The sequence below is a fragment of the Narcine bancroftii genome, chromosome 12, assembly GCF_036971445.1.
Source record: "Narcine bancroftii isolate sNarBan1 chromosome 12, sNarBan1.hap1, whole genome shotgun sequence".
Classification (NCBI taxonomy): domain Eukaryota; kingdom Metazoa; phylum Chordata; class Chondrichthyes; order Torpediniformes; family Narcinidae; genus Narcine; species Narcine bancroftii.
This window is the reverse complement of record NC_091480.1, coordinates 52,944,044-52,963,319: the sequence shown is the minus strand read 5'-3', so window position 1 is coordinate 52,963,319 and position 19,276 is coordinate 52,944,044. Positions and strand designations below refer to the sequence as shown.

Sequence of the window (19,276 nt, the reverse complement as noted above, 5' to 3'; positions counted from 1 at the left end):
CCCTTCAAAATATACAGAGGTTGAAGGTCAATTGGATGTAATTGGGCGACACAGGCTCATGGGCTGAAAGGGCCTGTTACCGTGCTGTATGTTTAAGTTTAAATTTAAAAATTAAAAATGTAAATGTTCAATATAAATTTAGACATACAACAAACAAATAAAATTTTAAATAAACTTGACTTGAAATTTATTAAATTTGTCATCTGATTGTACCAGTACAAACTGATGAAACAGCGTTCTCCGATCCATGAAGCAGAACAGTGCAAAATACATGTACAGACATAACAAACAAACAATACATATGCACACTACTTATGTACACGTACAGGTACACAATCCTTTATCCGGAACCCTTGAGGGACAATGTGTTCCGAATTTCAGATTTTTCCGGATTTTGCAAAGGCCACCCGAATTGTGCTGCCGTATCCACCCCCACCCCTTTCCAATCGCCCGGGCATCTCCCTGACCGCCGACCCCTTGCCACCCGGACGTCTCCCCCAACCGCAGTCCCTCAGCCGCCTCCACTGACCACCGGTCCCTCAGCCGCGTGGCAGTCTCCCCCAACCCCGGTCCTCGGCCGCCCAGCAGTCTCCCCCGACCGCGGACCTTGGCCGCCCGCCCGGATTTTGGAGCTTTCCAGATTTTAGATGTCCGGATAAAGGATCATGTACCTGCATTAAAATAAATATTCTTAATTTATAGTAAAATCATGGAGAGTTGATTTAGCAGTTGCACTGCCCATGGGAAGAAGTTCTTCCTCGGCCTGGTGGTGCTGGTTCTGAAAGATGCCGTGTGTGGGGTGTTTAAAAATTTAAAAATATAAATTTCCCTTATCTATTCAACCCGTGTTTGAATCATAATGAAGTAAGTGTTATTTGGGCTAACTGCTTGAATGAAGTACATTTAAATTTAAAGTTTAAATATAGATATACAACACAGTAACAGGCCCTTTCGCCTCACGACTCTGTGCAACCCAATTCACCGACAACCCCCGGCATGTTTTTAAGGGTAGGAGGAAACTGGAGCCCCCGGGGAAAACTAACACTGACACAGGGATAACGTACTAACTCCTTACAGACAGTGCAGGATTCAAACCCGGGTCGCTGGCGCTGAAACAGCATTGTGCTAACCGTGCCACCCTGTATATCTCAAGTACAGAACACTCCGATTATCTGAAATGGTCAGGACTGGGCCTATTTCGGATAAATGATATTTTTGGATAACTGGTCGTTTTTTTAAAAACAGCCCAGTAGCAACAGGAAATCACTTGTAACAATGTTTAAACAACAACAAACAATGAGAGAAGGCTTTTTAAGCATTAAAATAATGTTTAATTCTCACCAAAAAAAAACAATCTGAACAATATAATTTTTTTTCTTTCTTTTTAAAATATTTTTATTGAGTTTAACATAATAATCCATAAGCAAGTTATTAATATAGCAAAGCAATATTTAAAGTTTGTTTAATTTACATTTTTTCAACCTGTAATGTTAGTTTGGCGCCAAAATATGTTGGTTAACTGAGGGTTTCCAGGGGGGAAAAAAAATTCAGAGCCAAACTGACATCACTTCCGGGTCCAAAATTTTCGGATAACTGAGGATTTCGGATAATCAGATTTCAGATAATCAGAGTTGTACTGGATAAAGTTTGAGGATACAAAATTGTTGGTGTTAAAATAGATTTCTATCCTTGTGCACATCTTTGTCCAAAGCCTTTCCAGGAACTGCTGCCATTGATGGCCCTACTCCAGCAGAGATACCTCTCTGTTCCATTTAGTCATGGAGTTGTACGACCAGGAAACAGGCCTTTCGCACCAAGTTGTCTTTGCCAATGTATCTTTATGGTCCCACATTGGCTGTAAGCATGCTGTCTCGAATTGCAAGATGATCTTTTAAGATGCAGCCAGGCTATTGGGGGTAACGATGTTCTTGTTTGTTCTTCTGCCGTAACTTGGGTTACGGAAGCAGAAGTTTTTTTTTATTTTCACTTTTCTGCCTCTTCACCACCTCCATCCCCTTTTTTTCCATTACTGTTCTTTTAAGTTTTCCTTTTTAATCTCAATATATATACAGAACACTTAAGACATGAAATACCCCAACAATCCCCACAAGCAATAACCCTTTAACCCTTGTCCCTTGACGGCAACCACAACTCCCCTTTCCATTCGTTTTGCGATCATACTGATCAACTGATTTTGCAGTGACTGTTATCCTCCAACCCCCAGCCCCCCCCCCCAGAGAACACTATTTTCCTATACATATAACAAAGCTCTCTCTTTTTTTTTACCCCTTCTTCCCCTTCTCTTATCCATCTTTAAATTTTTATATATACATTATCTTTATATTATTACATATTTTTGTATATTTTCTTGCCGGTCTTCCTTCTTGCCACTCCTTCTCCTCTCTTCTCCTGTCCTGCAAATGTTCAGCAAGTTCTTGGGCTTTCTTTGGGTCCGAGAACAGTCTATTCCGTTCCCCAGGAATAAATACTTTGAGTACTGCTGGATGTCTTAATATAAAGTTATAACCTTTCTTCCATAAGATTTTTTTCGCCATGTTGAATTCCTTCCTCTTCTTTAAAAGTTCGAAGCTTATGTCCAGGTAAAAAAATATTTTTTGTCCCTTGTATTCCAACAGCTTATTGTCTTCTCTAACCTTTCTTGCTTGCTCCAGTATGTTCTCTTTTGTTGTGCAGCTTAGAAGTTTTACCAATATGGATCTCAGTTTTCGATGTGGTGGCAGTTTCGGTACTAGCGCTGTATGCGCCCTTTCGATTTCTATTTCTTCATGTGAATCTGTCATTCCCAGCACTTTCGGGATCCATCCTTTATTAAATTCCTTCATATCTGACCCTTCGCCTTCTTTCAGGTCCACTTTTTTTATGTTGTTTCTGCTACTGTTGTTTTCCAGTACATCAATTTTTTGTGACAATAAACCTTGTCTCTTTAATTTTTTTTCGCTCTCTTCCAACTTTCCTCTTAAATCATTTATCTCCATTTCTACAGCAGCTTCTCGATCCTCCACATTTTCTACTCTTTTCCCTATTTCAGTCATGACCAACTCTAAGCTTTGCATTCTGTCTTCAGCTCTTTTCAATTTTCTTTTGATTGAACTAAATTCTAATGATAGCCATTCTTTTAATTACCTCATTTGTTCTTCAAAAAAGGCTTTATCTAAATTTTGTCCTTCTATTTTACCTTCTTCTTTCCTTTGAAGTTCTTGGTCTTTTTCCTCCTCTTCTTCTGTGTCTTTGTCGTCTTCTTCTCTTCTCTGTATCTGTGTATCTTCATTCTTCTCCGATGAGCTGCTTTTGTATCCTTGCTGGGCCTCCAGCTGCTGTGTCTCCTGCTGTTGGACCCCCACTGCAGGCCGACCCGCTGCTGGGCCCCCCGCTGCAGGCTGACCCACTGGGCCCCCCCGCTGCTGGTCGACCGCTGCTGGCTGACCCGCTGCTGGGCTCAACCTGCTGCTGGGCCCCCCCCATGCTGCTGGGCCCCCCCCCCCTTGCTGCTGGGCCCCCCCCACTGCTGGGCCGACCCGCTGCTGGGCCCCTCCCCCACTGCTGAGGCGACCCGCTGCTGGGCCCCCCGCTGCAGTTCATCCCTTTGCCGCTCGTTCTCTTCTAGCCCTTCATTCTCTTTCTCACCACTCTTCTGCTTTCTTGCTTGCTTCTCCCAGCTGATGCTGATGCTGGGCGTCTCTCAGCAGCTGGCTGCTCCTCAGCTGAGTCCCCCTCCCGCCGGCATTAACCTTTTCTTTTACTCGCGCACTACGCACCTTTTCTTGGCTCTGAGAGCCATTTTTGAAGTTTGCCGGTTGGAAGGACACCGCTCCTCCGGGGACTCACCAATGTTGGAGATCGGCTTCTCCTCTCCATGGTGGCTCCCTGCTCCGACGTACAGTAAAGCCGCCTTCTTTCTTCTCCAGTGATTTTCCTTCTTCCCTTTTCTTAGTTTCTCTCTTTTGGGTGCCATCTTCTGTCTCTTCTGTAACCTTATCTTTCTCTTCATGTATTTTATGTTTATTGAGCTCTGTCTTTTCCAAACTTTTTTTTCTTTTCTCTGGAGAGGGCTGGTTCTATTCGACCAGCCACTACTCCATCAAGGCTTGTGTCTCTGCATCGTTCCTCTGTGCCTGAGCCAGTTGCTCATAATCCAGGCCGGGCGTGAGAGTGTTGATGGCTGGACAGGAGAACGCATCCACCACTACATTGTCGGATGTCAGTCGTGAACTCAGATACGTATGTGAAGTGGCGCTGCTGTCTGGCGGATCATGGATCCTTGGCCATTGCCAGTGCTTGAGTGAGGGGTTTGTGATCCGTGAAGGCTGTGAATGTCCTGCCCTCGAGGAAGTAGCGGAAATGGCGGATGGCCAAATACAGCGCCAGGAGCTCCCGGTTGAAGGCACTGTATTTGAGTTCCGGCGGGTGCAGCTGCTTGCTGAAAAAGGCCAGCGAGTGCCATTGTCCATTGAACCACTGTTCCAGAACCCCCCCACTGCAGTAGCAGAGACGTTCACGGAGAGCGCCGTGTGCACCTCCAGCCACGGGTGTACCAGCAGCGTGGCGCTGGCTAGAGCCTCCTTTGTCGTGATGAAAGCCCTGACCGCCTCCTCTGACCACAATAAAGTCTTTTCTTGGTGGCCATGAGCACGAACAATGGGCGCATGGTGCTCACGGCTCCGGGGATGAAACAATGGTAGAAGTTCACCAACCCCGCGAACCCTTGGTGGCCTTTCAGGATGGAGGGTTTGGGGAATCGTTGAACAGCCGCTACCTTCATCTGTGAGGAGCAGCTGGATGTCCTCCGGCATCTGTTCCAGGAATATCTGGCGGAAGAGAAAACAAGGCTTGTGGTCTTCCGCCAGGGCCAGCATTTCATTCATCAGTGCCGACCGACTACGGTCCCCATGCCCATCTAGGTGAAGGAGCCTGGAAGCTCGTTGCTGGGGAGTTAGCCTGAAAGTTCCAAGCAGCAGGTCTTTGAGCGTGGTGTACTTACCCGTAGCCGAGGGGTGGTGGATGATGTCGTCCACCCTCGCTGCCGTATCTTGGTCCAGAGCGCTCATAACATGATAAAACATCGTGGCGTCTGAGGAGATGTTGTGGAGTTTTAAATTGTGCTTGCGCCTGCCCGAACCACGTTCTCGGTCAGTGGGTCCAAAAGGGGGGAAGCTTAACGGAGACAGCGTTAACCTCTGCTGAATCCATGGTGTTTTCTGAGTCCAGAAAAACGTCTGGGCTTGTCGGGGTCACCACTGTGGCGATGTGAGCAGTGGAAGAAACACAGCCACCACGTTGAGGGTCGTTAACAACTGTTTTTATTCACATTCAGCGCGCCCCTATGAGGGCAGCATGAGCTCAGTCACCTGGTGCAATGTGACATCATACACACTGCCCAGGGTGCACGCTGGAAGGGATGCTGGAGTCAGAGAGAAACCTCTGACGACGCCATTTCCCCATGTCTGCCACGTCACGTGGCGATACAAGTGGGGCCGGTTCGCCATGAGGATGTGCGCCACCACACACTCATGGTTAAATGGCAGGGCAGACTTGATGGGCTGAATAGCCTGTTTCTGCTCCTATGTGTTATGCTGTTATAGTCTAAAATTCATGGGGGATGTAGAGTTGGTGTTTTCCCCTGCTGTAGTGTCCAGAATGACCTCAAAGAAAGGGGCTGTCCATTTACTGCGACAAGGACAGTAAATCTTTGCAATTCTCTACCGAGAGGTTTGAGGAGACTTGGGGTATATTCAAGACAGAGATCAATGGGTTTTTAATTATTAAGAGAAACAAGAGATGCACGATTTTAATGCAACATTAAAAAATGGACCATGATTTTCTTGACTGGTGGAAAGGCATGAGGGGCCAAATGGCTTCCTGCATCTACTTAATGTAACTCACCAGAGTTCTGAAGACGTAGGGTAAAACCAATATGAGATTTTTATTAACTGTGAATTATCTTTCACATGCTTACTTATTAAAAATAATTTTTATTATCTCCAAGTCAGGTTTATAAGAAAAGCAAGCATTGTTATTTCTTTGTATAACTCTAATCCACAGTTTAACTGATAAAATGTCAAGAACAAAATAATTTTAAAAGTTTCTAACTTCAAGCTCATTTCTCCCCCAAGGACATTTACAGCAATTTTATATTGTGATCCTGCCCAGTTTATTAGAATGATGGAGTTCCACAGCACAGAAACAGGCTCCATTCGCCTGTCTTCAGTCCGTATCTCTCCAAATGTTTCCTATCCACGCACCTCTCCAAACATCTTTTGGACTAAAAGAACAAACGGCGCTGCTGTAATTGCAGACCCAAGGAGAGCAGGAAGCGAAGTCTCAGCATTCCCTACAGGATCCAACCACCCAGTCCGACTGCCATGGGCTTTGTATAGGTTGTCAACTGCCTGTTAAAGGAGCTGGCGGTGGTTGACTTTAAAATCCCATGACCATGGGGTCTGCCCAGGATGTGGCAGCAGCTGCGAGGGATTGCAGACTCCGGGGAAGCATAGGATTGGCGCAAGGCACCAGAAAACGGGGAAAGCTGCACCCGCATACCCACACACCCACACACGCACCCACACACCCGCCCCCAGTCTGAGGAGGTAACCTTGGGAACGGACTAGTGAGGGGCTCTGCGGCTGATGAACACACAGGTGGCGGGCTTTGGCGACTGTGGGAGACACTGCGGTCAAGGGACCTGCACCAGGCTGTGAACTGCTGGAGACTGGCTGAAGTGATACCATGTATCTGACCCAAAATGTATGAGGGTGGTGGAGGCTTCCTGATTGTGTCAGAGGTGTACATTCAGACTTCATGTTGCTGATGGTTTGGACTGGAGTCTGTGTGGATGGGGAAACACGGGAGGTGAATCCATGGACACTCAGTGACTTTGTGGGTGGGGATCTCTCTTTTGCTTCTCTTTCTCTGACTATAAGGAGCACCTGGGCAATTTCTGCTGATGGTAAATCTTTTGGGTGTTTTGATGCTGGGTCTCCACCTCGAGTCCGGCTCCATCCATGGAGAAAAGTTTGAACTTGCCTTTTTATGAAGCAGCCCTAATAGGCTGCTCTTGCACCATTTTTATAAAGAGCGGCGCCTCGTAGCGTCCTTCAGAGTCGAAGGAGGTGTGGTGAGTGGTGCAGTAGCATCGCCCGTGGCCATGAGGTCTAACATATGCGCCAAGCAATGATCATCTTCATTACCCACAATACCCCACACTGCTGAAACAGCTCTGGGAAACGCAGAGCGGTTCCAGTTGTGTGGGGGATTATGACAGTCAGCACATTAAGACAGCCATTGATCATTCTTCCAACTCTGCTGCCCGGCGCTACTCCTCCAGCTCTTCGCTCCCCTCTTGCATCCATCGGACTACCCGACTCTGCTTCTCCATCTCCAATCCTCAGCATCTGTTCTCCTCCCTCCCGGGAGCTCTGGCCCTGGCGGCTCAGTGGGCTCCAACTCTCCTTGCCCCCGCTGGGCCTGCTGCTCCTCGCTGCCCTCCTGCTCCTTGGTCTTGGCATCCTCGCTGAAGGAATGAGGGGAGGAGAGGGAACGGGAAGAGGACATTTCTGGGTGGCAGGAGGGACCCCTAACTCTAATCACTGTGGGAGCCCTGGTGGTTGCTCCTGGGTCGTGGACTGATGATGTCATCATAACATCATCAGCGTGCCCCTAGCCAGCCCCTTGCAGCGGCGGGACATTTGTAATGTGTGGCGGAACGCTCCGCTCCACCATTAACACTAGGTTGAAAAAAGCACCTTGGAGCTACTCATGGAGCATTTATGATGGTAAGTTCTGTGACATAAGGGTGGAGAATCTCCGCCTTTACAGTCATATTTTTTCACTCTATTAAAGAGCCTTTTGTCTGCCTCATTCCACGCACCCACCACCCTCTGTGTGAAGAAGGTGCCCCTCAGGTCCCCTTTAAATCTCTTCCCTTGCATCTTAATTTACTGAGCGATGACTAGCCATGGATAATTTTCTTGATGATTAGACTTTATAAATTTCTCCTTGGGCATTGAAGATACTTCTATGAATATTCCAGGCTGTAATTTGTAATATTAATTTTTCCACCCTGCTACATTGAATGCCACATGCGATATTTCTTGACAGCATCTCAAACTGCAACAATGTCAGGCAGGACTGTATTTGATCACTCGTGCTCGCTTTCAGTTTTGTTATCCCACTACTTTCTTTAAGGAGCCGACTGACGACATCTTGTGCACAATTATTGCAAATATCTATTACTTTAGAAGAAAACAAGAATTGGGGCCCATCAGAGTTTTAACTCTGTTTAAGTGGTGTTTATGATTTGAATATTCTTATGTGCATGTACCTGTAGTTTGTCATGAAATGACTATTGAAATAATGTCCCTAAGCCAAGGGAATAATACCGTCCCTAAGCCGCAGGGATAGTACCGTCCCTAAAGGCGCAGGAACACCATTGTGTTCATATTAACCTTGTTTTGAACACTCAGGAAGATTTTAAAGAGAAGTACATGGATGCAGTTGAATCGATTGGTCATTTGGAAACTGAGAAGGTTTTACTCATGTACGAGGTGGAGCAGTTAAGGGATGTTCTGGAAGGCACCGAGGAGGAACTGGCAGAGCTTCACTGGAGACATGCGCAAGTGGCCAAGGTATGATGTCCTTGCTTTCACGTTGACTTCTCATTTGAAGTAACTATATGTTTAAATTTGTCTAAAAGATGTAACCATCACTCAAAGTTACCAGAGCCTGAAATTGCCCCTCTACCCTCAAGTACCCTCTTGTCAATGCAACTCCATCAATAATGTCCTTGTATTCCTTTTCCTTCCTCCAAACTGAACCTCGATCCCTAATTTTAACCGCTCTTTCTAGTACTATTACTTTTCCAGCATGTTCATTTTCTTCATTGATCCTGAAGGCTGAACTTTTTAAGCGAACGAATTAACCTGATTCTACTAATTATTGTATTAATTGCAGTGAAATTCCAAGGTCACATTATTTACCAGTCTCAACTCGGTGCTTTGTGCCATTATATCATAAAACCATAGCATAGAAATCGACCCTTCAGCACATCTAGTCCGTGCCAAATTATTTTTGTGCCAAGTCTCATCGACCTGCACCTGGACCGTAGCCCTTCATACCCTTCCCATCCATGTACCTATCCAAATTTCTCTTAAATGTTGAATCGAACCGCATTAACCACCTGCACTGGCAGCTTGTTCCCCATTCTCACCACCCACTGAGTGAAAACCAGAGGTATACCATCCAGTGATCATTGGGGGATCAGAAGTGGAGAGGGTGAGCAAATTTAATTTCTTGGGAGTCATTATCTCGGAGGATCTTTCCTGGACCCAACACCCTAATGGCATCGTAAAGAAAGCACGTCAGAACCTCTACTTCCTCAGGGGTTTGCGGATGTTTGCTACGACACCAGAAACCCTGGCAAATTTCTACAGAGGTGTGGTGGAAAGTGTGCTGACCAGCTGCATCATGGTCTGGCATGGGGGACACCAATACCCCTGAGCATAAAGTCCTGAAAAAGGTAGTGGACACAGCCCAGGACATAACAGGCAAAACTCTTCCCACCATTGAGAACATCTACAGGGAACGCTGCCGTCAGAGAGCAGCAGCGATCATCAAGTGTCCACACCACCCAGCACACATTCTGTTCTCACTGCTCCCATCAGGAAAGTGGTGTAGGTGCCACAAGACTCGCACCACCAGGTTCAGGAACAGCTGCTGCCCCTCCACCATTAGACTCCAACAACAAACTCAATCAGGGATTCTTATGCGCTTTATTAATTTTTTTCCTGTCATTTTGTTTACATTTCCTTATTTGTTTAGTTGTTTACTTATCTTCTTGAGTACAGTTTTTTTTGTATTACCAATAAGTGGTAATTCTGCCTCACCCACAGGATAAAACTCTCATGGTTGTGTGTGATGTCATGTATGTACTCTGGCAATAAATCTAAACTTTGTATAAGTTAAGTTCAAAGTTTCAAAGGCCTTGGAGAAGGAAGGATGTTCTGCTGATGTTGGGGTACATTATAGCACAAAACTGCATCAAAACCAAGAGCAAGGTGTACTCTAATGACCAGAAAGTGTTGAATACAATAGTCATTATCAAGTCATATCCTTAAACTTTAGAAAAGAGCAGCAAATGTAAATGTGTACAAAAGCTTGTTGAGTGATCACTCTTCTCTCATTCCATTCATAGGAACTGGAATCAGAGAAAGTTGCCAAATATTTATTATTGCAAAAAGTTAATTACATGAAAGAGCAACTTGAAGAGAGAAAGATGAGTGAGGTAAGAATTATTAAGGTAAAGCCTTGATTACATTATGTCATGGATGGGATCACAGGTAAATTAAATCCAATCAATGGAAAACTTGCTTGGAAATTTTGGCTGCTCTATGTGATCTGCTGAGTCCTTTTCTCTGCCAGCCTCCCTGCTACTCAGGTCTGCGCAGGTTTTTTAAAATTTCCTTCTCGTTTTCTGTGATCTGCCAGCATTTATTGCCGACCACGAATTGCCGTGGGAAGGTGGTGGTGAACTGCTGCAGTTCTGGGGAAGGCGATTCCACAGTGCTGTCAGGTCAGTAGTTCCAGCGTTTAGATGATCATCCTGAGTCCTCTGAAAGACTATCATCTAAAGCCCAGTCCTTCTAGCCCTCTGGATCTGAAGAGGTGATGGACTCTTCTATTTTGAAATATGCAAAGCTGACCTTCAGTGCGCTGTTGTACATCCCTAGAATATACAGGTCTATATCAACATGAGACGCGATATAAATGTTGTACTTTTTTATAAAAGATTTTCTTTCCTGATGATGAATAAATAAGTTTATTATTATTTATATAAATGTTCTTAATTTCCCTTATTATTATTGCAGTGCCAAAAGTAAAACATTAAAGTCTGCAGACAACCGTGGTTGAAGTGAAAACACTGTCTGTGCCAGTTCCTTGATAGAACTTTTCAATTAGATTTTTTTTCTCCCAGCCGTGTAAATTTTTCGGTTCCCTTTGAAACCTACTGTTGCACCTGCTTCCTCTGCCTTTTTAGGCTGGGCATTTCAGATCATAACCCATTGTTTATTTTTCAAAAAGGGAAGGTCTCCTCCACCCAGATTCAGATTCATCCACCAGCCTTTGATCTGCCCTCTGGTCCTTCCTATTGTGATCTGTATCAAAACTTTCACCATTTTGAGCACATTTGTTCATTCTCCCCTGGACCTCTCTCCTCTGATGATAACGACATCAGCTTCTCTGCCTTTCTCATCCTTGGTATCCTGTGTCCTCGCTTGGGATTTTTCCTGTTGTGTGGTGTCAAGATTGGATACCCTACTCCAACAAAGACCCAGTTAGTGATTTGTACAAGGTTTTGCCAGAAAGTGCTCCAAGTGTCTTTTTAATTTTGTAATTCAGAGGGCAGTTCAGAGCCAACCAGTGACTGAGTGTCTGGGGTCATGTGTGTCAGACAGAGTAAAAGTGGCAGCTTATCTCCCCCGAAGGAACCACACAGATTCTATGTAACTTCCACCTTTTTTTTAATGAAACCAGTTGAGCAATAGGTTTTCAACCTTTTTGAAAAATGAGCTTTTTCAGCTTTGAAATGCTTTTTGATCATCTGAGACATTCACAACATTCAAAGTTTTTGGTAAGTTTCACAACCAGCAGAACAAACTGGTGGTAAATTCTTTCTTGGATGTTTGTGGTGCGTTGTCGGTCAGAAGCAAACTCACAAAACCAAAAGACTGTACAATAGGCTTTATTCGACATAAACTTCAACAGAGCCAGCTGCAAGGAGAGCTCAACTTCGAAGGGCCGGCTCAGGGTTATATCCTGGAGGGTGATTGACACCCGACCAGGTGGGGCTTGGTCTATTCAGGTCGGCTGATTGACAGCCGGCCAGGTGTTGTCTTGTCCCCGTGCTCTTCTGCAGGTACAGAGGTTGCTCCCTGTAGTACACCAGTGGTGTACCACCACATTCACCCACTTCTTTAAAATTGTCCTGGGGGGGTTGGGGGAGGGAGGTTGCAGTAAAGAGCCCCAAAACATAAATACATAGTATTTACAGATTGAGACGGTCCAGCGGCCGTCGGAGTCTCTGCGACCATTGCAGGACTGGCTCCTGGTCGCCGAGGGTGTGCGGGGGCTTGGGGTGGGAGCCGGAGTGGGAGAGACGTTCCCGTCGCCCATCTCCAGGGGAACGAAAACAGGCGTTCCTGAGGGGTCTCGTTGGTAGCCGTACACAGGAGTGACCGAATGACGTGGAGCGCCTCGGGAAGAGCATCCTGATCTTGCCCCTGTGGGTGATGTTGAACTTGAACTCCTCTGCCCTATGGTCGGTGAGGAGGGTGAACCTCCTGCCTGTCAGGTAGTTGCCAGTGGCGGACCACTTCCACAATCGCCTGGGCCTCCTTTTCAGTGGCGGAGTACCCTAGCTCGGAGCTGTGGAGGGTCCTGGAGAAGAAGGTGACCGGGCGCCCCCCAACCTTGGTTGAGGGTAGCAGCGAGGTATTGCACTCCATCTGGAATGGGGAGTCCTCATCCACGGCATGCATCGTGGCGTCTGTGATGTCCTGCCTGATGTACATGAAGGCTGCCTGCACCTCGGGTGGGAGCGGAAAAGTTGAGGCCTGGGCCAGTGGGTGGACCTTGTCTGAGAAGTGGGGAACCCACTGTGAGTAGTAAGAGAATAAGCCAAGGCACCTGTGGAGGGCTTTGAGCATTGGCGGGGTGGGGGGGGGGGGTTGGAATGGGCAGCTCCATTAATGGGCACATCCATTCTGGATATGGGCCTTTAACACCATGTGCCATGATGTACACCAGGATGGTGAGGCGGGTGGTGCTGAACACGCACTTCTCTTTGTAGTAAGTGAGGTTCAGCTCCTCGGCCGTCTGGAGAAATTTCTCCAGGTTGGCATCATGGTCCTGCTGGTCATGGCTGCAGATGGTGACATTATCCAGGTACAGAAAAGTTGCCTTTAGTTTGTACTGGTCTACCATACGATCCGTCTCCCGCTGGAAGACGGAGACCCCATTCGTGACCCCAAACGGAACTCGGTGGAACTGGTACAGATGCCTGTCATCTTCAAAGGCTGTGTAAGGCTTGTCCCAAGGGTGGATGGGGAGTTGGTGATAGGCCGACTTCAGTTCAATTGTGGAGAAGACCTGGCAGTGGGCTATCTCGTTAACCATGTTGGCTATCCTTGGTAAGGGGTAGGGGTCCAGCTGGTTGAGAACTCACCCCATGTACAAACAAGAGGGGATTCACATTTTGTAAAATATCTCTATCTTGCACTATTTTTGGCTTTTTGGGAAGAATCAAATCATAAATAGAAGGTGAATTCTAATAATGGGGAGGAATAAAAGAACTGTTGCAGGTAAACAAGAAGTCTGCAGATGTGGGGTCTAGTTCAGTACACAGTAAGGTTACTTAAAAAAAATTACTTATAATTATCTTTAAACATGAAAACAGAATCACACTTTATCTTATCACTATTGACATAACTTACCTAACTTAACCACCTTCTAATTCTAAGTGGACGTGTATGTAATGTGTGTGTAAGTTCAGAAAAGTTCTTTGATTCACAGTCCAATCCCACTTCTCATTCCTCCAAGTTCACCGGTATCAAGAATTCTTATACTCTGCACAGAATTTAACATTTATAAAGTTCACCAGGCTTTGGTGCTTGAAAGGTAAATGGTTACCACTCGGGAAGGTTCTTGTTCGCTGGACACCCACAACTGATTCCTTTGTAATCAGTCACTTCAGTGTCTTGCTGATGAAACTTGCCCCATTAGGGTTTTCCAGATCATAACCTCTTTCTTTCAGGTCACCACAGAGTTCCTTTTTTTTTTCTCTTATTTTAAGTGAAACATTAGGCAGCCAGTCCTCTCCTCTTGTATGACTACAAGGGCTTTGACCAGGCTGAAAAAAGCACTCACAACCCGTCTTCTCAATGGGGTTTTCCACAAGCTTGCCAACTTGTCCTGTTCCAGTCCCAGCTGCTGCTGCTGACTGTCAAACTGCAGAACTGAACTCTCTCTCTTCCCCCCCCCACCCCCCACCCCTCTCTCTCTCTCTCTCTCTCTCTCTCTCTCTCTCTCTCAGAAGGTCTCTTTTACTCTCTCTGCTTGCAAAACCACCTGACCCTCCTAGAACAGCACATTCCCCTCCAGACAGCCTGTGGCTCCCACAAGCTCTTTCATCTGTTGCCTTAGTGAAGTCTCTTGGACACTCCAAAACTTTTTCAAAGGCTCTTGGATCCAGCCTGTGTAGCATGAGCAGAGCTCCAGTATTTTAAATAAGATCTGTTTTAAAGTGTTTATATGTGACCTACACTAACAAACCTGCCCCAATTTATTTCCCAAAAACATATCTATATACAAAACAAACAACATAATCTGTCACAAGGTCATGCAGCATCCATGGAAAGCGGAAGGTCACACCTGATGAAGGGCTCAGGCCCGAAGCATCAACTGCCATGGATGCTGTGTGACCTACTTAGATTCTCCAGCACTTATTGTATACTGAGCAGAAAGTTCCATTCAATTTGAATTGATTTCAAGAAAAGTAAATTTTTGTGAGACCTGTTTGTGGTGCGACTAAACTTTCCCTGTGAAGTACATTTTAGAAATAATTGCCAAACATATAAAATTGTTCACTCTCATTACATCCATTATTGCCATTACACATTAACTAATTGTGTATTTCCACAGGTTATTGAAATAGCTGCTGCAGAGGACACGGATCGAGATATTCAGAGCCATCTTGAAGATGAGGAATATTCAGGTGCAAAGAGAATGGAGTTGAAATCAGATGATTGTGGGAAATGCAGTGTGCAGACACTTCTGAGCACGGCAGCTGACCTTGCAGAGATGGAGCAGAAACAGTCGATGGATAGCAGCTATGAGACTAAACATATCATGCAACATGAAACAAATGTCCCTGAAGAGATCACAAATAGAAAAAGCATAGAGAGAAGTGTGAGCACATTCACACAAGGTGCAGATGCCATTCACAGGGAAGAATCTACTCGTCTGATCGAGGCTGGTGAGAATGCATCAGCTCCAGAAAACGTGACCCACGTTCCCCAATGCGAGACAGAAATGTCCAAATCAGATCGGGTCATTGAAGGTAGAGGAAGTCAAACCTTCGAACCTGTGAAGCTGGTTAGTGAGGAAAGGGAGTCAGAATATAAGGGACGAGAAGCGGAAGAGGCAAGTCAAGTTGCTTTTGTGGAGAATTCACACAATGAAAGGCAAAATGAAGATGAGATTGGAGCAAGAGAGCAAGGAGCCTGTGGCGATTTAGACGCACAAGGGCACAAAATTGTAATGGGTGGATCAGTTCAGGCGGAAGGGAACCAATCACACACTGATAGCAGCACTAAGGCAAACAATGGTGGGAAGGAGAAAGGTCCATTTGACGTGTTTGTACAAATGTTGACAACAGTAATAGCACAACAGAAGAACCTTACAAGAAGTGAGGGTAGAAGGAGCAGGAAAAGCGATGCTGATAGTGTCAGGAGTGAAATGCATGGGGAAAGAGAGGGCAAAGTAAAAGAGCAGAATGAAGAGCATTCAAGGGCAAATGCAAACCATGAACAGTGTGGGGGGAAAGAGCAGAGAAAGTTAGAATCATTCGGTGATGGGTATGAGGAGAAGGATTTCACTGAGAAGGAGCTGTTCCAAAGAATACATGAGCCAACACAACCAGAAGGAGATAAGGCTCCGAGGGAATTCCCTGAAGAAGCAGAGGGAAGCGTGGATGATCCATCTGATGAGGAAATGCATGATGCAGCAGAAAATATGGTGCCTGAATTAAACACCACCATGTGCACTGAAGAAAGGCAACCAGACACCAAAGATGATCCTGAAAGCACCCCAAATAATCTTGATATGGGGCTTGGGAAAAGTTTGAATGTAAGTGAGAGTACCAGGGAACACCTTAAAAACAAAGATGCGTGTCACATTTCCTAGGAAGTGTTTCAACTGCAAAATATTAACGCTAAGAAGAGAGTTTTCAAAGGTGCACAAGTTTGAATGGGATCCTTCAAATAATTTTGCCATTGATTCTTTTCAAATGATTTTTTACCTTTTTAACTGAAAAGTAAATTATACTTAAACTGTAACCAAGATCAACTTGAAGAAATAGTGTAATCACTTTTCTCAATACATTGTGTCTCAGGCTTTTGGGATTGAATTGACAAAATGAGCCATCTCACTATGTCTTTGTTAGCCTTTTGTATATTATAAGGCTACATTTGCCTTTGTTATGGGCTATTAAATCACACTATAACTGCACCAGCAACCCAGGTTCAAATTCCGCGCTGTCTGTAAGGAGTTGGTATGTTCTCCCTATGACCTATGTGGGTTTTCCATAGGGGCTCTGGTTTCCTCCCACCAAAATGTATGGGGTTGGTAGGTTAATTGAGTGAAATTGGGCATTTAGAATCTCGTGGGCTGGAAGGACCATCCATCGTGCCGTATCCTTAAAACTAAACCCCAATCTACAGGCCTGGGCAAACCTTTGAAGAGTCTGCAGAAGTTGGCAGTGAATTTCTTTCAATGCCAAGGCAGCTATTGCATGTTTCAAGCAGCTTTTAGCAAAAGAAAATGACCATTTTGGGTTGTGTTGGAATTACAGAAAGCTCCAGATCTGCATTGAAGCTTCAAGTAGTATTTCCAAAGCGTATGAAGCTCGCGTGTCATGACTGTCACCTTTTTCTTATTTTGCAAGGAAGTTTGGGGTGAGATTTTTGACTTCATTCCAAAACTGGCATGAAATCACTGGAACTTTTTTCCATTTGTCCAACTGGGAGGTAGGATGTGAGTGCAGGGAATTAGTGAGGTGAACAAATTCCTGAATCATCTTGTTGCCTCCACAACAATCACTTAAACAAAGAAACTTCTTTCCTAATTCAAACTGGTTAGTCCATTTCAACACCGAGTAAAACTAGGATGAAGTAAATCATTAGAAGCTGCAGACACCGTGATTGAAGTAAAACACGACGCTGGGGAAACTCAGCAGGTCAAACCGTGTTGTCCTTTATGTAGCAAAGATAAAGATACAGAACCCACATTTCAGCTTGAGCCCTTCATCAAGGTATGGACAAAATGTCGGCAGGCTTCTGAACAAAAAGGCAAGAGGTGATGGGTGAAGAAAGTGGAGAGGGGGGTGGCTGGGTGGGTAAGGGGAAAGGGAGGGGAGAACTGGAAAGACAGGAAAGGGGGAGGGGAAAGAAAATGTGAGCAGAGAAGTCGATGTCAATGCCATGTAGCTGGAGAGTGCCCAGACACAAAATTGGGTTGTGTTCCTCTGATCTACAGGTGGTCAGGGTGGGACAGTACACAAGGCCATGGACAGACATGTGAGCGTGGGATGAATATGGATAAGTGGATGGCGAAGCAGGAGCTATTACTGGTTATGCGGGAAAGAATAGGTTGCAGGTTAGAGAATTGGGGTTGAAGCAAGAATTAGAGACTCAATGGGCCAAATAACCACCTGTACCTAAGAATCATAGTTGTTAGTGTGACTTGCATTTGGTTACAATAACTAATTCCACATTCAGGACTTTTTAACATAGCAATGCCCTCTTGTGCGTCACTGCACGGGCATGAACCAAAAATTGACAATGAACCAAGCAGGTATTAAATGAACAAAAGTTTTCCAAGAAATGTTTCAAAGGAAGAAAGGGTTCAGGGAGAGAATGCAAGAGCCTGTGCCCAGGAGACTAAAGGCTCAGCTGTCAATAACTGATTCAGGAAAGAGCCGAAAGTTCCAATTTATTGTCAGAGTACAAACATGACATCACATACAACCCTGAAATCGTTTTCCTACAGGCCGTAGTTACTCAAAAAAAAAGTGTATATGCGGGCTCATTTTTAATATTGAAGGAAGATTTGGACAGGTACACAGATGGAAGGGGTATGGAGGGCTGTGGGCTGGGTGTAGGTCAGTGGGACTAGGCAAAATAATGGTTTGGCACAGACAAGAAGGGCTAAAGGGCCTGTTTTCTGGGTCTGGTTTTGTACAAAAATATACAAACTGTGCAATACAGAAAAAATAAATGCCCCTGAAATGGGAATGCAAAAACCTTGGAGGGTTACAAGGGTGGGAAGACATTGCGGAGAGGTGAGATCTGGAGGTGAGAGGAATGTGAAATAACTGGTGATAACTTGAAAATCCAGCCATTGCTTAATCAGTGTTCGAGAAAGATCAGTGAGCACAGGTTGTGCATGTTAAGATCCAGGTGTTAGATGACACACTGATTTGTAAATGCAGGAAATATTTTAGTCCTTTGTAGTAACTCCTGATTCACTTACTTTCCACTCGATGTCATGCTGAGCCTTAAAAGTTCAAAAGCTTAGAAAGTTATTTTGTCATGGATACTTTTGTGATACTGCTTTGCTGTGGTAGCCTATGAGGGCCCTGATATTTTATCATTGACATGTATGCTGTAGCCTTAAGGTCATGCATGTGGCAATCGACTGTAATACAGCTTTCTTCCACTGGCAGGTGTGATCAACCAACTGGGTGTGTGGTTCAGATGGTAAACATTCATTCATATTCTTGTAATTCTGAATTGGGATAATAAAATTGAAATAAATTATGTATTGTTTTAATGGTGGGTCATGTTGTTTCAAGGATATGCATCTGTACAAAATTCATAATTCAAAGTCATTCTCAAAGCATGCAAATATTTTGAATAGACTGCTGTTTTGAATCCTACTGGCTGGAGTTTTTGTGGACATTTTCAACCTCTCACAACAACAGTCAGAGGTCCCCACCTACTTCAAAAGTGCATCCATCATTCCAGTTCCCAAGGAGAGTATCTACTGTGATGAGGTTGGCTATGGAGCAAATCAACTCCGATCTTAGGAAGGTCCTGGATCCTCTTTAACTTGCCCATTGTCATAACAGGTGACAATAGCAGATGCCAGGTCGCTGGCCTTCCACTCTGCATTAGCTCACCTGGAACAGAAGAACACCCACGTCAGGCTGTCCTTTATTGACTACAATTCTACATTCAACACAGTCATACTCCTTGACTTCATCAACAGATCCCAATCAATGTGGATCGGTAACATCACCTCCCCCTCACTGACCATCAACATGGGCACCACAAAGCTGTGTGGTTAGTTCCTATTCCCTGTCTATCTATGACTGTGCATCCAAGTTCCGTTCCAATTTGATCACAAGTTAATAGAAAGGGCACACAGAACATTAGCCCCAAAACCACAGTCACAACAAAAACCAAGATCCAATTTAGTAAATTTC

The 19,276-nt window shown here is 45.0% G+C and overlaps 1 protein-coding gene across 2 annotated transcripts in view; it reads left to right on the top strand.

Annotated features, from left to right (window-relative positions):
• The window catches only part of LOC138746906 (sodium/potassium/calcium exchanger 1-like), a 52,221-nt gene extending 35,028 nt beyond the window's left edge, over window positions 1–17,193 (top strand). The window contains exons 2-4 of one of the 2 annotated variants that reach the window (XM_069905541.1): window positions 8,481–8,642; window positions 10,208–10,297; window positions 14,713–17,193. In XM_069905541.1, the coding sequence (XP_069761642.1) occupies window positions 8,481–8,642; window positions 10,208–10,297; window positions 14,713–15,975 (1,515 nt within the window). In that variant the 3' untranslated portion in view covers window positions 15,976–17,193. The remainder of the gene's footprint in view (window positions 1–8,480; window positions 8,643–10,207; window positions 10,298–14,712) is intronic. The other variant, XM_069905540.1, reaches the window with a different exon arrangement.
• The last annotated feature ends 2,083 nt before the right edge of the window (window positions 17,194–19,276 follow it).